Raw genomic sequence first — 18603 nt, 5'->3', positions numbered from 1 at the left:
CCTCACCATGGGACAATGTGCACCCCAGCCCTGGGGCCCCCTCGCTTCCCATCAGACTCTGGGCATCAGCTCCCTTCTGGCGAAGGGTAAACCCGATGCAGCAGTGAGTGCGGGAACTGTAGGGCAGGCGGCATGTGCCTGCAGGCGGAAGGTGCACACCTGGCCGGAGCACGGCTCACCTCAGGTGAGCAACTAGGCACATGGGGCAGGCAGGGGCCCTCCTACCTATCGGGGATGGAGGTGAACGTGGTAGCACATGCCGGAGAGGTTTGCAAGGCATATGCTATAATTAATGTAACCAGTGCAGGGTGTAATAAGTAGGGATGAATTAATAAATCTACAGCGATATACTAGTACAGCTGTTAACATTTTAATCCTCGCTAGCAAACAAATGCTGGAAAATACAGCCCTGATAGTGTGGCTGCAATAGTGCAATGCAGTAAACTTATCATTGTCAATAATAATTCAACCCTGAACTGATAAGCCCAATGGTCTGGCTTTAAGGTGCATGCAGTAATATTACAATCATTAATAATCAACTGGTAAAATGATAACCCTGATAGCTTCTGTAATAGTGTGTGCAATAATGTCAAACTCATCATTAATAATCAAACGTTGGAACAATGAACCCAATAGCAGCTGTAATAGTGCATGCAATTGTGTTATAATCATTAATAGTCAAATGCTGCTAGAATGATAAACCTCAGAGCAGCTGTAATAGTGCATGCGATAATGTGAAAATCATCATTCATAATCAGATGCTGGAACAATAAGCCAGTAGTATGGCAGTAACGTGTGCAGTAAATTTATCATCGTTGATAATCAAACAGTGGAGCCAATAGAGGGGCTGTAATGGTGCATTCCATAATCTTGTAATCAATAATTAAATGCTAGAATGATAAACCCAACAGAGCAGCTGTAATTGTGCCTGCAGTGATGTAATAATCAGTCTGATTAATAAAATGCTAGAACAATATTTCCAATCACTACAGCCCTGCGCAGATTCAAAATTTGTATCCACAGCTGATCCACAGACATGGTCCGCAGATATAAAACAGATCTCTGCAGATTTGCAGGGCTCTACCAGTCTCACACCTCTGCTCGCTGCCTTGACTTATGACAGTATAACCCCAATTTCTTTTTTTTATTTCCTAGTGGTCAGCCAAAACCCTTACTTGCTGCAATTACAGCTGCTCTTTCTACCTGCTCTCAGAAAAGGTGGCAGTATAGAGCAGTGGCTCTCAACCTTTTCAGACTACTGTACCACTTTCAGGAGTGTGATTTGTCTTGTGTACCCCCAAGTTTCACCTCACTTAAAAACTGCTTGCTTACAAAATCAGACAAAAATACAGAAGTGTCACAGCACACTATTTTTGAAAAATTGCTTACTTTTTCATTTTTATCATATAATTATAAAATAAATCCATTGGAATATAAATATTGGACTTACATTTCAGTGTATGGTATATAGAGCAGTATAAACAAGTCATTGTCCATATGAATTTTTTGTTTGTACTGTCTTTGCTAGTACTGTTTATGTAGCCCATTGTAAAACCAGGCAAATATCTAGATGAGTCAATGTACTCCCTAGGAGACCTCTGCATACTCCCTGGGGTATGTGTAACTCTGGCTGAGAACCACTGGTATAGAGCGTTGAGTGACTGCAAAAAAAAAGGAGTTGCTATGTCAGCACAGTAGAGAAAGTGGGGAACCATGCTCAATAGCTGTTCGGAATAGGGGTGCCAGGCGTCCCGATTTTATAGGGACAGTCCTGATTTTTGGGTCTTTTTCTTATATAGGCTCCTATTACCCCCCACCCCCGTCCCGATTTTTCACATTTGCTGTCTGGTCATCCTACTGGTTTTCAACCAGAATGTCTAGTCAAAAAGGGACCTGGCCTCTAAAAGTCTACTTGGCGGCACGTCAAGGCCAAGGCAGGCTTCCTGTAGCTCCTAGGTGCAGGGGCAGCCAGGGGACTCCACGTGCTGCCCCTGGCTCCGCAGCTCCCATTGGCTGGGAACTGCAGCCAGTGGGAGCTGCGGGGGTGGGGTGTAGAGCTGTTTGGCCGCACCTCTGCTTAGCAGCCGCCAGAGGGATATGCCACCACTTCCGGAAGCCACCTGAGGTAAGCGCTGCCTAGACATCGCACCACGCACCCTAACCCCCAATCGCAGCCCTGATCCCCCTCCTGCACCCAAACTCCCTCCTGGAGCCCACATCCCCTCCTCCACCCAAACTCCCTCCCAGAGCCTGCACCCCCATCCACACTCCGGAGACCCCTTCTGCACCCTTAATGCCTCATCCCCAGCCCCACATAAGAGCTCCCCCCTGCATTTCTCACCTCCCTCCCGTCCTCTCACATCCCAACACACGGCCTCAGCCTGGAGCCCAATCCCACACTCCAAACCCCTTATTTTTGGCCCCAGCCCAGAGCCCATACCCCCTCCCACAGCTCAGCCCGGAGCCCCCTCCCACACTCTGAACCCCTCGGCTCCAACCTGGAGTCCCCCAGCCCCATCCCGGAGCTCTCACCCCCACTCCATACCCTAGCCTGGTGAAAATGAGCGAAGGTGAGGGAGAGCGAGCGATGGACAAAGGGGGGGTGGAGTGAGTGGGCAGGGCCTGGGGGCAGGGAGTGGGGCAAGGATGTTTGGTTTTCTGCAATTAGAAAGTTGGCAACCCTAGTTTTGAAGCTGATGTAGAAGGCTTTATTAAGGGCAGACATTCCTGCATGTATACATGTAACTCCCCACCACCTAGTCAGAAGCTGGAAGCTCCTGGGCAATCAGTAGTGAGTTCTGTCAGGGGTACAAAATCGGCAGCCAGATTGAGCACTGGTCAGATCAATCCCAGTTTGCATGGAGAAGATAGGAGCTGCCAGGGGTAATCCAGACTGATTTGAGAAGTGAATCTCAATCTGTAATTTTACAAATTAGTTGGACATCATTGATCTGCAGCAGTTATATGTTAAGGTGTCTGTACCGTCCTTAGTCCCAAGAAGGAAAATAAGTATTTTATTATATAGCTGTGGATTGTAGTTAAGGGGATAAGGAAGTCTGCTACTTGCCTAAAAGGCTGCTACCCTGTTCTGGTTACTCCAAGTAGTATGCTTAGAATCAAGTAAGTAGGGCAATTACCTTTGTGTGACTATAGCTGTGGTTGAGCTGCAAGGTATGGCCCTGTGCCATGCAGGAGCGGCGCCAGGGCTTTTGGCGCCCTAGGCAGGGGTCCTTCCGCGCTCCCGGTCATTGGCGGCAATTCTGCAGCGGGGGGGAGGGTGTCCTTCCGCGCTCCCAGTCTTCGGGGCACTTCAGCGACGGGTCCTGGAGCGAGTGAAGGACCTGCCGCAGAATTGCCGCCAAAGATCCGGAGCGCGGAAGGATCCCCCCCCCCACCGCCGAATTGCCGCCAAGGATGGCAAAATGCCACCCCCCCAAATCCTGGTGCCCTGGGCGACCTCCTAGGTCGCCTAAATGGAAACACCGGCCCTGGTGCCATGACTAGTAAAGCACCAGACACATCTAGCCCATTCCTGCCGGGAGAAGACAGAGCTGCCACAGGTAATCCAGACTGATGTGTGGGTTGGATCGCAGCAGTTTCCTGTAATTTTATAGAATTCGGTGGAACTGAGACAGAGAAAACACCATAAAGAAGCAATTACAGACTAGAGGCCAAATGTCTTTGAGAGGTGTACTACATCACTGAACCAGAGACTGTGTGTGAGCATAACAGCTACAGTCAGTGTAAAGGTTTTTTTTTTTCTTCTTTGAAGTTGCATACATCCTTAATTATGTGGCTGCCAAAACAACTGATTATGCAGAACAGCTAAATATTTTATTTAATTGTCAGTATAATACCCAGTGTGCGACTATGTGAAAGCAGAATCTCTCTGATTGTCAGAAATGCCAATCCCGATGTTGATTTTGTATGGTGTTATATTAAGGGTTTGGGGCCTGTGTTATATCCTTTATTTTAAAGGAAAAATAACAAATCTTTAGTTAGTGATGTTAGTCTAACTAGGGTACATTTTAACTGCTGTGGTGTAGCGGTTGATCTTTGGCATGTTATTCATAAAAGAAATTTGAAATTACTACTTGTGAATGGGTAACTGTCTTATGGTAAAAACTGATACAGGATTCCTAGGAAGAGAGAGAAAATGAATCCTATTATAATTTCCACTTCTAGTATTTGGAAAGGATCCTACAAAAAATCCTTGTAATCTCTTGCAAGGATAGAAATTCTCGGTCTGTGCAAATGCTTGAAGTCAGAGAGAAGAACTCTGTAGCACAGAATTGGTAAGTAAATTGACTTACCTCCCTTCTAATAGGTTACAGTAGTTTTGCTTCATTGTGTGTCTCCGTTGTTGTCACTCCCGCACAAGGCAATTTGGAAAGCATTTTATGATACTGGTCTGACAGCTAAGGAAAATGGGGTTTGCAAACCTGCCTGCCTGCTTCAGCTATTTCCTTCCCCATCCCAGCAAAGACTATGACTATCTCAGTTGATTTTCAAACTTTTCCTTACTGTGACCTTATGTTAAAAAGTGTAGGAAACCCCTTCCTGTTTAGCTATAAAGAAAAGGAGAATGATCTCAATCCGTTGGTCATGACCCCGGGCTGAGATCTAGCCACTAACTACGCACCCTAGCACCCTCCCTTCTGTTCATTTAAATTGTTCAGTAAAACACACATGAGCTAAGTCCAGTTCTGTTGGTCCTCACCTATGTAGACAAACCGGCATGTCCTTTGTCATGCCCCACACTCTAGACTGGTGGTTCTTGACATGTTCTAGTCTACAGCACACAAAAGGGCTGGAAAAATCTTCCTACTCCTCACCATGCACTACAGGAACTGACATATCTGAAAGGAACTGTAGAATATGAGGTGACTTTTTATGGCCATCTTGTGGGTTGCAGATCAAAACATGAAGGGTAGCGGGCCAAGAGGGTGTAGCAATATTACTGCTAAACCTACCATATGTGTGTCTCTCTCTCTGTTTCACTCTAGAATGTCACCCCAGAACCTTCACCTGACCCTCTGCCTGGCTTCCTGCTATTGGTTCAAAACAACAAACCATTCCTCACACAGAGGGAATTCTGAGGCCATTTGATAACATGAGGGAAGCCCTCAACTCATCATTCATGGAGGACTCCTGACTCTGGCCAAACGCCCACTGACTTTAGTGGCAGCAGCAGTCCTTTAGGCAAGATGCTAAAGCAGAAGCCCCCTCAGAAGGTATTAGCAATATGACCATGCATGTGAGGGGATACTACATGGCCCCAGTGGATAGAGGGCTGGACTGGACTGAGACTCAAGAGACCTGTCCAGGCTCTGCCACTGGCCTGCTGAATGACCTTGGGTGAGCCATTTGCCTTGCTCTGTGCCTCAGTTCCTCCATCGTAAAAATGAGGATATGATACTGATGTCTTTTGTAAGTGCTTTGAGATCTAATGATGAAAATTGCTGTATGATAACTAGGCTTTTCTTGCTATTGATTAATCAGTATTTATTTTTACCATTTCTTAAACACTTTATTTAAATAAGACTAAATGATAGTTACAATCATCTTGATGGGATGCTACATTGCCCTCACTAGAAACAGAAGGTGACTGTTAAATCGGTCCAGCTACGTACCACATCACTGTGGGAGTTGAGCACCTCTGCTATTCTGTATGGGCTGAGCCAAGTGTCCTGAACTGATGCATTACTGACTGACAGGCCTTTTTGTGGACTCTGTAAAGATTCAAGTATCAGAGGGGTAGCCGTGTTAGTCTGGATCTGTAAAAGCAGCAAAGAATCCTGTGGCACCTTATAGACTAACAGACGTTTTGGAGCATGAGCTTTCGTGGGTGAATACCCACTTCGTCCGTTGCATCCGACGAAGTGGGTATTCACCCACGAAAGCTCATGCTCCAAAACGTCTGTTAGTCTATAAGGTGCCGCAGGACTATTTCCTGCTTCTGTAAAGATTCTGTGTTTCTTACCCTCAAAGTTGGGCCTCTATGCAGCAAGATTTTATTTTTATTTCTAAACATTAAGCATTAGCTGGGTTTAGAAGATCATAATCACCAAGTAGAATTTCAGGCAGAGCAGCTTGGTTTTCTCTATCACCAATCTGTGCTTCAAAGCTCCTTCTGAAAAAAACATTAACCCTGTCTCCACTGCGAGCCACTGCAGTCTCTCAGCTGCAACAGAATATCTGCATTTCAGAAGAGATGTCACATAGGGCAGCAGTTTGGTCCTCTATTTAAGGGCTTAGTCTAATAAACTCATCTAGACGAGGGATACTCACCTGAGTAAGGATTTGCAGGACTGGGGCTTTCTTAGGCAGATGTAATGTAGTTAGTTACAATTCTTCTGATCAAACATTAAGTTGTCTTGGGAATTAGTGTAATAGATTTTACTTTTTTAAGCTTGAGACTAAATGTGATTTTTCTGAAGTTTTGAAAAAATCATGGGTTTCACTGCAGTTTGCATGAGCATAGCCTGAGTCTGAGCCCCGCATTAGTAATGTCTGCGTTGATTTAAAAAAAGTTTTGTTTTTTACTGTAATAGGCGCACAGAGTCCCAGGAAATGTACAAAGAGCTAACCTATTGATCATACTGTGCAGTAAATCAAATTGATTATACTATGCTATCATGCTTAGGTCAGATTGTATTAATTTTAGTCCAGAGAAACTAAACCAATTTTCAGTGTTGAAAGTACTTGTTCTTCCATGGAGAATGTATTTTTTTTAACTCTCCCAGCATTTTAGAGAGGTTTGGATATGAGAATTTAGTTTGGAACTAACTCTAGTTAAAATAAGATCAAACAATTTTAGTGTAATTTGGTGCATAATTCGGCATCCTCTAGAACAGAGTAAAATGTGATGCTGAGAAATCTGGGGCCCTGCCAGTCATGAGAAACATACAAGTGCTCAAACACAACCAGCTAAATTCCTCTCTCAGACTCTGATCCTGTTCCCACTGAATTCTGGCAAAAATGCCATCATTTTGAAGCTGGTGGGAGCCTTGTCTGCGGGGTTCCAAACTGAATTATTATCAGTGCAGAAAATAAAACAGGTTTTACAGAGATGTAAGACTCCACTTTCACCAGCTTTTTCTAGCTACTGAGAGAGTCCTCTGCAGAAGCTTTTGGTCTCTCTGCCCTACAAGGATTATCTGCAGCTCTGACCTCAGAACCGCAGGTAATTGAATTCCAGTTCAAACTAAGATGAATGTGGAACACTAATAGGAACACTGCACAAAATGATTTAATCAGTGTGCAATCAGGCCAAACAAATCCATGAATCATTTTAATGCAGCTGTACTGCATGAGATGCCAATAACTACAAAGGGAAGCATTACAGACTGGAGAGAAAAATTTAAGTGGCTCATTACCTTCCCACGTCAAATGAGTGGCTATTACCAGAATTGTTGGAAGCTGGGCAAACTTACTTTAACGGACCAAATTCACATTGATGGAGGAACTCTGTTGTCTCAAATGGAGTTCCAACAGGGAGGAACTGGAACCAATGGCCCTCTGTTGTACCCTGTGGTGGTACGTAATAAAAGTTTGCAAATCGAGTAGTTGGGCATGTAAATGTGTGCAGAGTGCCATTCTTTGTCACAATTTAGCATTCATGCGCAAGTACAGAAGAAAAATTTGCACCTGCAGTAATGGAGCTCCTTCATTTTTAAAATGTAGAGCAATAACTTTAACAGGGAAGGACGAGTAGCTAAGAGAAACATTATGTTTTCTCTTGCCCTCTGAAATGTCAGCTATTTAAAGGGGAATTTGCACTGACTTTTTTGAGGTTCTCACATTTTCAGATAAATGTTTCTTCGCATTTGTTTTCTGGCCAGCACTAGAAGCAGAAAGATCAGGAATCTCATACCCAGGCTTGTTCTCGTAGGACTTCCAGCCCAGTTTTGCAGACCAAATAAATTCAGATTATTCTCAGAACAGCATTTATACATCAGGATAACAATTCCACTGAATCCAAATTCTGAGCCTTTTGCTTCACCCATTTCTAATCTTCATAGTTATTTTTAAACAAACGGAAAATTTACATTTTGTGTCTAAGCCACTTCATTATGGAAAAATGACTAAAAACAGTTACCTTTGCCCAAGATGATCATCTTGACCCAGGCAGTAGATGCCCAGATTAATTCTGACTGCCAGCTTTAAAGAGCAATCTTTGCTACTGATAACTTCCCTTGGGACGATTTCTGTAATCCACATTTTGGAATAGCCACTGGATGGCACTGTTGTGCTATAGAGTATACAATTGCATGTGATTTTATTTGGCTGTAAATATAGAGTTCCTTTAAAGACAAAAGACCAACTTCATCTTTTGTATACATCATAAATTTGAAGTAATTTAATCAAAGGCAGTGATGTTATTTTAGATTTACACCAGTATACTAAGAGCAGAATTTGAACCAGATGATGGAAAGCAATATTTTGGATTTTTTTGTCAATAATGTTTATAGAAACAAAATATGTGCACCTTAAATATATACAACAGTCATAGGAATAGGTGCAAAAGACAGAGAACATCCAGTCCCAACTCCATCCATGGTGATAAATACTAATCCTTACAAAGAATCTAATAATTTCACCAAGATGGGGCTGGAACTCGCAAACATTTTTTTAGGTAATCACAATTGTTTACCCTTTAGACCACTGGAGCTATGAAATCAATTACATACAGCATTCTATTACCAAAAAAAAAAAATAAATCTTTTCTACGGCTGGTTGAAAAGCAAGAAACTATTTTCATAACAACAAAAAAATCCTATTTTTGAAGTTGTTTTTCATGAGAAGTGTTTAAAACGGACTCATCTTTCTTTTTTTAAATCATTATTTGAATTTTTTATGGAAAACGTTAATGAAGTTTTACATTTACCAATGAAAATTTTTGATAATGTTTTTGATTAAGAAATTGAAAAGTTGGCATGATGTTTTTCACCCAAAATGTGTGGGTATTTTTTCCACAAAGATTTCATTTTCAAATAAGAAGTGAATTTCAGATGAAACTTTTAATTCAAAAATCTTTGACCAGCTTTGATCTCTAGTAGGGTGAAGAATAGAATCATGTATATAACAATTTTTTGTTCATGTGAACCTATTCTGATTAACACACCTGCATGTGTACTGTATCAGTATGGGATATGGAAGAGTGTCAGAGATGTTCTGTAGATATATTTGAAGAACAGGGAAGTAACATTACGCCATGTTATGATTCTTTTCCTTTTCTTGTGGTGGTGGTGGACAGGGTGGTGGAATTCCTTTCAATCTTATGAGCATGGCTGCCCTCCTCTGCTAACCAGTCCATAGGGCAGCCTGAAGATCACGGATGGCTGAACTCCTTCACCACACTCACTGAAAAAAAAATTGTTTTTTTTTCTCATTTAACGGCTGTTTCTTTACTTCTGAGTTGAAGAGCCCAAGCACTGTGTGAGAGGTTGTTTTCGTGATCTTTCTGCCTACCAGTAGCAGAAAGTATGGTAAATCTCAGGAGAAGTCGGCTGTGCTGATCCAAGAGTTTGGGTTCTGTTCCTGGATATCTCTGATTTACTGCCATTTTTCTGTTCCTCCGCGTATCTATTTGTAGAATGAGTATAGGTTTGATAATATTTGCAAACCTCATGAGTTCTATGGTGCTTGATTATTTAATGTCTGTAAGTGCTGCATGTTTATAGAAGCACAGAACAGAACTTGTAGCCCCTTAAAGCCAGCTTCGGTGCCCTCCTGATTCTGGGCTGCTTTGGGGATCAGAATGGCCCCTACATAATTTAGAGCAGCTCTGGGAGATTTGCGTGGACTGCATATGAATAGCTCTGCATCTTAGATTTACTTAGAATGACGTAAGCATTGGAAGCTAGTACCCTGCTCCAAACACTCCCCTTAGATTCCTGCAGTCCCACCCCTTACATTGGGGCTTACAGGGTTGGGAGGCTTATAGGGCAATCTGCAGCTGACTTACCCAGTGACTCTGCCAGGGGAGTTCTCCTCTCATCCAGCTCATCAAGGGGCTCTTACAGCTCTTTACGCTGTTTCCACCACCACCTGAATAACTGGTAGTGAACTCATTTTTATTACTTCTTTACAGTAGCGTCTTGGGGCCTTGATTTCAGCTAAGGCCTCTTCGTGCTAGGCCCTGTACATACACATAGTCAGAGACATTCACTGCCCTGAAGAGTTTACAAGCTAAATAGATAAGGCAGATAAAGGAGGTGGTGGTATCCTCATTGTACAGATGGGGAACTGAGGGCAAATGAATTACACGTTGAAGTAGAAGACTTTGAGTCAGGGTTCCTGCTTTGTATTCCCAGTACCGATGCTTAATCTGTAGCCTTTTCTACTCTGGGCCTTCTTCCACTGCTACAATTTCCCATTATTGCTATCATCAGTTGAGTTCCAGGTGGTAGCACTTTTGGGAGCAATAGTGTACACAATGCGCCAGCAGCCCCTGGCTCTCCAATCACTGTGTCTTCTGAGAAGGGTTAGAAAACACAGTGATTAATACCCTGGCACCTACCCTACGCTAGTTCTCCCACCATCCCACCGTTTAAGGCCAAATCCAAAACCCACTGAAGCCAATGGGAGTCTTTCCACTGACTTCAGTGGGCTTTGGATCAGGTTGTTTATTCCTGCTGATGTAAGAGGAAGTACCATTGGGCTCTAAATCTCCTGTCTTCCTGCACTCAGCAGTATGCTCAATAAGCCAGCTCAGATGAGTTTTCAGACTCTTTGGCCTATAGTTAACTGTTCTGTTTCCCTTGGAAATATATTTACATTACATAGCAGCTTCACTCCACTTCTTCTTACTATTATTGTTTGCCATCTTTTTCATAGGAAGCTGACAAATGGAGAGAGCAGAATGACCTGTTGATGAACTGCTTTAACTCTGCGCCAGAGCTGGCAGGAAAAAGGCTGGTTTAGCTCAGTGTTTTGGGAATGGAAAAAACAGATGGTCCTTGGTCACATTTTACAGATGTTGTTCCATTCTGCACTGAAAATTACAAAATGTGGATCCCAGGAATTTATACATTTCCGAAGTATTCTAGGAATGGGACAGTGGAAATTTCTTGCTGTAGTGCTCAAGGCTTCAGCAATGCCATGTATTTCACTCTTTGTTGTTGTTGTTGTTGTTTTCATATGGAGCCTCTACAGCTTTAACACACCTACAACTGATTCATTTGTCCAGTGCAGTTCATACATCAAAGGTACATGGGCTGGTGCCTAGATACTACAGCATGGCTACATTAGATTAAATAGTCGTGTGGTTAAGGTGCTGGAGTGGGACTCAGGCAATCTGGATTCAGTTCTTAGCTCTGCCACAGACTGTTTGTGTGACCTTGTGCAAATCACTTAGTTTTTTTGGTCCTCAGTTCCCTGGTGTCTTTGTAGCTCTGGAGGATCAGCAGTGTTGAAGGGGCAGAATCCCTTGTTTGTGCTATGAGGTGTGGTGGCAAACCCAATCTCCCAGGAACAATCTGGGGAAAATGGGGCAAAAGAATGCTTATCATCTTCCCCTGAGTATTTTGGTCAGAGTAGTAGGCTACTGAGGCCCTGATTCTATAACAGGAATCCCTCAAGCAGACCCTTGCACCCATGTGGAATCCTGATCCTGAGGGATCTCTGATTCCATACAGGCACAGGGATCCCTCTGTACACATGTAGTTGCAGGATCAGGCCCTGAGTTTGTTCAGTGTTACTGAAAAGCCAGTGTGATTGGGGAGTAGCATTTGTCTGGGTTTTTTTTTTTTTTTTTTTTTAAGCTGTGATCTTTTCCTTCCTGATCCATTCATGTCAAAGCAGGGAGGAAGTGGCTCCTAATCTGGGAAAGAATTTCCGAAATGGAAGCAGTGACTCAGCATTTTACATAGCAGGGCCCTGGAAAATGCTGATGGGTTTGGCTGTAAATTTCCTAAAGGTCAGGTGTGCATGCATAGAGGAAGCTTGCTGAATGCAGATAGAGTGCTGGAAGGGAAAAGGGAGTCAGGCTGCCTGTTGGCAGCTGCAAGGAGTTTCCTGACCCTGCTTGTTTACGTGCTGAGAGTTTGATCCCTTTTGAATTAAATCCCTGTAAAGTCTTTTCCCGAGGGAATAAACGGGTTGGCTTGATTATTGGTTATTTAATGTCTTTGGGACAGATTCTCTTCTCAGTAATATCAGAGTAACTCCATTGACTTCAACGGTGTTGTTTCTATCCTCCACCAGTGTGAGTGGTCAGAGCCTTTCATTCTTGGCCCGTGAGATGTAACTGCTTCAGATTTGTATTGGTATGGCCAATACACTGCCCCATTCAACATCATGGTTACAATATATGCTTTAATTAAATAAGACCTGCTCTGCCTCTCACAGGGTAGCGTGAGCATTAGCTCCTGATTGGTGTGCAGCACTTTAAGCTCCTCTGAAGTCAGATACTATATACATACAGAGTATTATTATCAGTGAGTGCTTTGGAATGGGATAGTTGAGATACTGAGGGTTTTTTGGTGAATATTGTCTTCGCTTGCTCTAAATTGCCCTGAGTGTGCCAAACACTGCAGCAGCCTACCCTACGTTTTCTCTGCCTCCTTCTTTCCTGAGCTAGCTAATATCTTCTCAATGCCAAGATAGTCTCTGTGCACCTCATCTACTGGCACAGTATCAGGATGGTCTCCGATGGTAGTTGGTTGTCTGGGAGTGAACCTCGGCTGTTAACTTTGTCTGAGGCTCAAGACTAGTGCCCCAAAATACATGGTGGGTTGAAACTACCCTCCCTCTCAGCACTGAGGGCATGACAAGAGTTGTGGTCTAAGGTTTCAGCAAGGCATGTTGGGAGAAAGGACTATTTTAACGGTATTGGATAAATTCAGAACTGAACAGCTGTATGTCATAGTGCCTATACTGTTAGAAGTCAGTGGAGATTCTCCTTTAGCAAAAGTGCTTTTGGAGCAGGAGGCTGTAAATTATGTAGACATTGCGGTCATCATGAGTTCCGAGGGGCCATGGTGTGTGGTACGGGAACATCTTAGGTGTCCATGGATTTGATACAATACCGTGCCAAAAATAAATAAATTAAAAGGAAATTACAGTGAAGGGAGTTTCCAGACAGGCTTTTCTTTTGTGGCCTCTCACTTGCGGTTTCTCTACCCTCTGTGCATAGAAATTACAAAATCCTCTTTCTGACTGGCAGAACAACAGTCAAACTACACAGTTACCAGTACAGGAAGAAGTCGGATTGGGTTTGTTTTAATTGTGAAGTAATCAAATTATTTCAATTAAAGAGATTTGGGGAATGCCTTTTGGCAAAACCAGTGCAGCAGTGACCATGTTAGTTAGTTGATGGCCTTACAGTTAACAGTCGGAAAGGCAACATGGTCTTATAACTGACCACAGGGTTAGGAGCTAAGGAACTCCTGAAATCTATACCAGGCTTGGGCTCTGCATGGCCCTGGCTACTTAGGGCCAGATGATTGATTACTTAGGGCAGCACAAAGTGAATTTAAAGTTGCTGCAGATTTGGACCAGAGAAATTTCCCCTGTGTAAAGGGAATATCCATTGATGGCAAGCTGACCACAGGATTAGGAGCTAAGAATACCTGACACTCTTTTACCAACTGCTTCCCCCACCCCTGTGGTAAGGGCAAAGAGGGGATTTGATGGAAGCAGGCTGAGGGCATGTCTGAGATGGGCGTGAGTGGGAGCGGGGAGTGGAGGAGCAGAGCTCCACTACACCTGATTCTCTGCAGGCATAGGCTCCATTAGAGCAGAGGGGCTAGTCTAATTTTCACTGCTGTAACTTCCAGTGGGGCTGGGCCAGCAAGGATCAGGTAGACATAACCAACTCCCTGAGGCTCCTACTCACCCTGCAATAAATTGCAGCTCGGACAATGTGGAGAATTGAGGGCCTTAACCTTTTACAATGGATTCACTGAACCTGGCACAGGAAGGTGTAACTTACATCTCTTGGACCAACCTCCCACCTTGTTCTGGAGGGTAGGGCAGGAGATTAATCCCAAAGACGGGGACAGGTTGGGTTGCTGCTGCCTGCCCTCCACTGGGATTTCTGTAGGGTGGGGGGCATCTTTAAAATCCACTGGGGGCTTCACAGAGGTAATGCCAGCATGGCCCAGTTCTGCAACAAATCTGATCTTGTCTCCCTCCCCATGGTGGTAGAGGGAAAGGGTTGGTGCTCTCTCCAGCTTCAGGCTTTCTTCCATCAGAAACTACTCTGCGAAAGTTGGCACGGAGTGTGATATGAATGTAGCCCTTTCTAGCTGTGTTTCTCCATCTGTCAAATAGACACAGTCCTTTCCTACTTCACAGGGGTATTGTGTGGATTAATTAGTTAATGTGTTTGTAGCACTAAGTATGATTTATTATTCAAATATCTGTAACCATAGCATTTCCCCCTCCTGCTCTAAACCTCTTGGGATCTGGCTCCAAGAGACCATACGTTCGCATCAGGACGTAAGGCTAAGTCCTCGATGCTATTTTCCGGCATCTGCATCCCACTTAACTTTTTCTGCTGACTCTGTTGCCTCTGGGTTTCTGAAAGTAATTGTAACACAGTCGCATTGAATTCTCCTGAGTGCAGAAATAGCAAGTAAAGGCAGAGGATTCCTTTTCCAATTTATGCTTTTTTGTTTGTTGGTTTCAGTGTTGGGAAATTAACACCACCTCCCATTGCTCACGGCTAAATATTTAGAATTTTCAATTACCGCCATAACTCATGAAGCATGCTTTTCAAATGTATATTGAGATTGTTATTTTATGCCATCAACTTCAAGGACTTCAATAGAGTTACTCCTGACTTGCAGAGGAATGAAAGGAGAATCAGATCCTCTGTGTGTATGTGTGTGTGTGCACAAACACGTAGGAATCACATCTCCGAGTACTGAAATGCAGCTACGTCTGGGGTGGAACACAGAAGCTGTTCAATAGTTCACCACAACTCTTTGCAGTACTTTAAGAGCAAAGAATGCGGTATGCACTTGAAATTATCTAGAAACCTAAGGAAGTAGAATGAACTTCAGACTTTTGTAAATCAATTTATATGCCAGCCACTGTCAAGAAACTGTAGAGATTGTATTTAGGAATGTGACAGGTACCTAAGCAATAACTAATTTTTACATGGTGGCTGTTTTAATTATAGTCCTGTTGCCTCGAGGTGATTTCCTGATGCCACTCGCTGTCTGTCCCCAACTCCTGAGAATCTCCTTCCTTCTCGTCTCCATGGAGGCTTCCTCCCTCCCATGATCATTTCCCTCTACCTCCTACTCACCATTGCTCTCTCCCGCTGCCCTCCACAACACTAAAGTCTCCTTTCTTCCATTCTCAGCAGCTGTGGTTCCTTCTCATGGCCTTCTCCAATACCTAAGACTCATCACTTCCCAGAGTATCAAGATCAATGTTCACTGTCTGATAATGAGAGAAGACACCCTGAATCCAGAAAAGGGAGGCTCTTTTTATATGAACTGGCCTCAAACATTCTTGAATCACTACATAGGAAGCAGCTTCTCACGTACCTGTAGTGCCATATAAATGACAACACAATACGTCAAATCCATGCGGTGCCTCAGCGCTTTACAATGAAGGAGTCAGAAGGTTAAATGAAACTTAGCTCCTAATTAAGGCAAGGTCCAGCTCTTAAGATCAAGGCCCTGGATAGGCAGAGCTCAAGGGACTGAGCCTTTGAGAATCAAAGAAAATTGCAAACATTTAGGAGAAGGAGGCCCTTCTGACAGAGAAAAGAGCATGAGAGCCCCCAAGGAATCCATGCCAGGGACAAGCAGAAATTGGTAGCATAACAAAGGTAGCTTAATAAAAGTGGAGCAGAATTTTACATTGTAGGTCTTATTATAATCATGTTTACACTGGGGTCAATCAGGTCAAACACCCAGAGGTGACAAATCAGTGTGTAACTGAGAACAGAATTGGGTCCAGTTTGTTTGGAGCTACTCTGGGGCAGCTTCTTAAGATAGGAGGTTGCTTAATAGGGGTGATCTCTTGTAGAGGTTTCACCGTACTATTAAAAATCAAGGTGAAGGAAAGAGAAACAAAAATTTGTGTGTGTTTTTTGTGGGGGGAAACTTCATAGTCTCCAAGAGGAGATGCGTGTGTCTATTGATCTAGGTTTCTACACCATACTCACCACCCTAGTATCGGAGGGCCTGACTTCATCAGATTTGTCTGCCCAATTTCAGATGCCACCAGCCACCACTGCTCAAAGCCCCCACAGTAATTGGAGATGTTTAACCATCCATTCTAAAGTGAAATCAATTAGAAAAGCCCCAAAATGTGACCATAAAAGCGTTACAACCAAGATGTTTGTGTTTTTCAACTTATTCTGTTGGTTGTTTGCTCTTTTGGGAGGTTTCTTTGGGAATCTTAACATTTGATAAATAAGCGTTTTACCAGCTGCTGCTATTCGGCTGTAAACTATTATTCTTTATTCTCTTCTTAAATAACATAGACTAGTTCCTGAAAGTGAAAGGCTGTGACGTCCACTGGCAAAGAGCACAAGCAGAATAAGAACACTGGCAACTAAAGACTTGTATAAACACTGGAACTGAAAAAGCAACACTGCTGTGCGGATCAGAGTGGAGGGTTTTTCTAACAAATCTGAAATATCTCAAGGACCCAGCTACTGAAATGCCTTGAAAGTCATAAGCCAGGTTCTAAAAATCAACACAGATTGCGACCGAAGGCTGATACAAGAGTACGGAAATAGGAGTTACTGTGGTGTTTGCTGTGGAGGCCCAGTCCCGGTGAGCAGCCTCAATGGTGAATCCTGAATGAGCTGAAGCCAGGAGATCAACTAGAGAGGAAGTCCAGCAAATGGGGAATTGTAAACTTGGGAAGGAGATTTGGAAGGCATGTGCAATGCGGTGACACAATAGTTGGCCACAGCAAACAGCATGGAAAACATTTTTATGTGAAGATTGTGTAATGAAATTATATTGCCTTTTCTTGACTGCTATTTGATGTAATTCTATAAACAAGGGGTATCCTGACAATGTGAGGGAGAAAAATGAAACAGTTAATTTAGAACATCTGCTTTGCTCCAAAGACATCCTCATTCCTATTTTAAAGAATATAAATGGTAATCTGAGAAACAGACTATAATGACATGGCCTGGATTATTTTCACAAGGGATTACAATTAGAGATTATCTTGAGACACAAAGTCTGGAGCTGGATCCAAACCTGCACAAAAGTGTGGATCTGAACTTGCACATTAACTTTCAATGAAATTTAGGAACCCAAGTACCTAAGACACTTCTGAAAATGGGGTTTAGCCTCCCCAGTTACTGAGGTACTTTTGAAAATTGTACCCATGGTTTCTTCACTGAAGAATTTAAAAGATAAGGTCCTGGTCCTGCTATTGGATTTATGCAAGTGGACTCTCGTGCCTGCATGAGCTCTGCCAGAGTCAATGGAGCCCTGTGCAAGTACAAGGATCTCCCTGCATGGATCTGATCACAAGATCAGGGCCTACTCCTCATAAAATGATGAATGAAGGCAACAAACAAAGGAAGCAGGAAAGGAAAAAGACCTTAGCAACAAGTCCATGATGTTGCTGGGCTGTTGATATCTTAAATATTGTCTTATTAGTAGTCATGTCTGTTTATTGTAACTTTTATTGAGAGGGGGAGGAGGGCCAGAGAGACTGTCCATCCCGTGGCTCAGAAAAGTTGACATTTCAGTTCTGTTTCCTGGTGTTTAGAACGAGTGTATATCACATCACATCCTGAGCCCTTCCCCTTTCTCCTTGCCCTGTGAAGCACTAGGAGGAGTCCGGCCGCAGTCACTGTGTGAACTGGCCTGGAACACTGTAGCTGATTGTGTGGGGCTGCTTTTGCCACTGCCTGCCTGCTTCATGTGTGCTGTCTAAGAAATAGCAGCTAGAAGACTAACAGCCCTTCTGAGCACAGTGAGTATCAGCTAATTAAGCCAACAATTTCTCTAAATCAGAAAGCAGTATCAAGAAACCTGTGTGTGCACCCTGGGACAGTTAATAAAACCCAAAGGACAACACCCCACTTTCACTTTCCATCAGTGAAGCAAACAAGGAACAGCTGAATTTCCTGATATAGCTGGAGTGAAAGGGGCAGCGGATGGGCTGTCTAGTGTACAGAAATTAGATCATTGGTGGGTGCCAGTGGCAGGGGAGGAACGAGGCATATTCACTGTATGAGGCAAAGTAGCACTCACTTCGGAGATATGGGGAAAAAACTACTACTTTGTTTACATGTGACTGTGAATGGAAACTTGACATTGCAATAATGTTGTACGACAAGCACCTCTTACTTTTGCTGCATCTCCTTTGACTTAAATGAGCTTCACAGTACTAGATGGCAGTAAACTTAATATAAAGGGAATCAAACCACCATTTTCCTTTGCTAATCTCAGTTCATCCCTAAAGCTCACAGACTGAGCAAACTTATCTAGAGTGAGTCATTGACACTCCTTAGCATAACTACCAAATGTTATTGCTCCTTCTGCATTAATCTATATCTGTTTCTAGCTCTGTAATTTAGAGCAAAGGAAGATCTAAATGTAAAGAGTTGTACTATTCTTCGTGGTGCAAGGACTGGACCTTCTTGTATTAGATGTCTGTGTA

The 18603-nt window shown here is 43.3% G+C and overlaps 2 protein-coding genes across 2 annotated transcripts in view; both read left to right on the top strand.

Annotated features, from left to right (window-relative positions):
- EPB41L5 (erythrocyte membrane protein band 4.1 like 5) overlaps positions 1-16496 on the top strand; it is a 139695-nt gene extending 123199 nt beyond the window's left edge. Inside the window, exon 27 of the mRNA XM_050917026.1 lies at positions 16454-16496. Coding sequence (XP_050772983.1) covers positions 16454-16481 — 28 coding nt within the window. The 3' untranslated portion in view covers positions 16482-16496. The remainder of the gene's footprint in view (positions 1-16453) is intronic.
- A 1274-nt stretch (positions 16497-17770) lies between these two features.
- RALB (RAS like proto-oncogene B) overlaps positions 17771-18603 on the top strand; it is an 81459-nt gene continuing 80626 nt past the window's right edge. Inside the window, exon 1 of the mRNA XM_050917188.1 lies at positions 17771-17913. The gene's annotated coding sequence lies outside the window, so the exon portion shown is untranslated. The remainder of the gene's footprint in view (positions 17914-18603) is intronic.

This window comes from Gopherus flavomarginatus, chromosome 10 (genome assembly GCF_025201925.1).
Source record: "Gopherus flavomarginatus isolate rGopFla2 chromosome 10, rGopFla2.mat.asm, whole genome shotgun sequence".
Lineage (NCBI taxonomy): Eukaryota > Metazoa > Chordata > Testudines > Testudinidae > Gopherus > Gopherus flavomarginatus.
The sequence above is the reverse complement of the archived record's forward strand: the minus strand, read 5'-3'. Positions and strand labels throughout refer to the sequence as shown.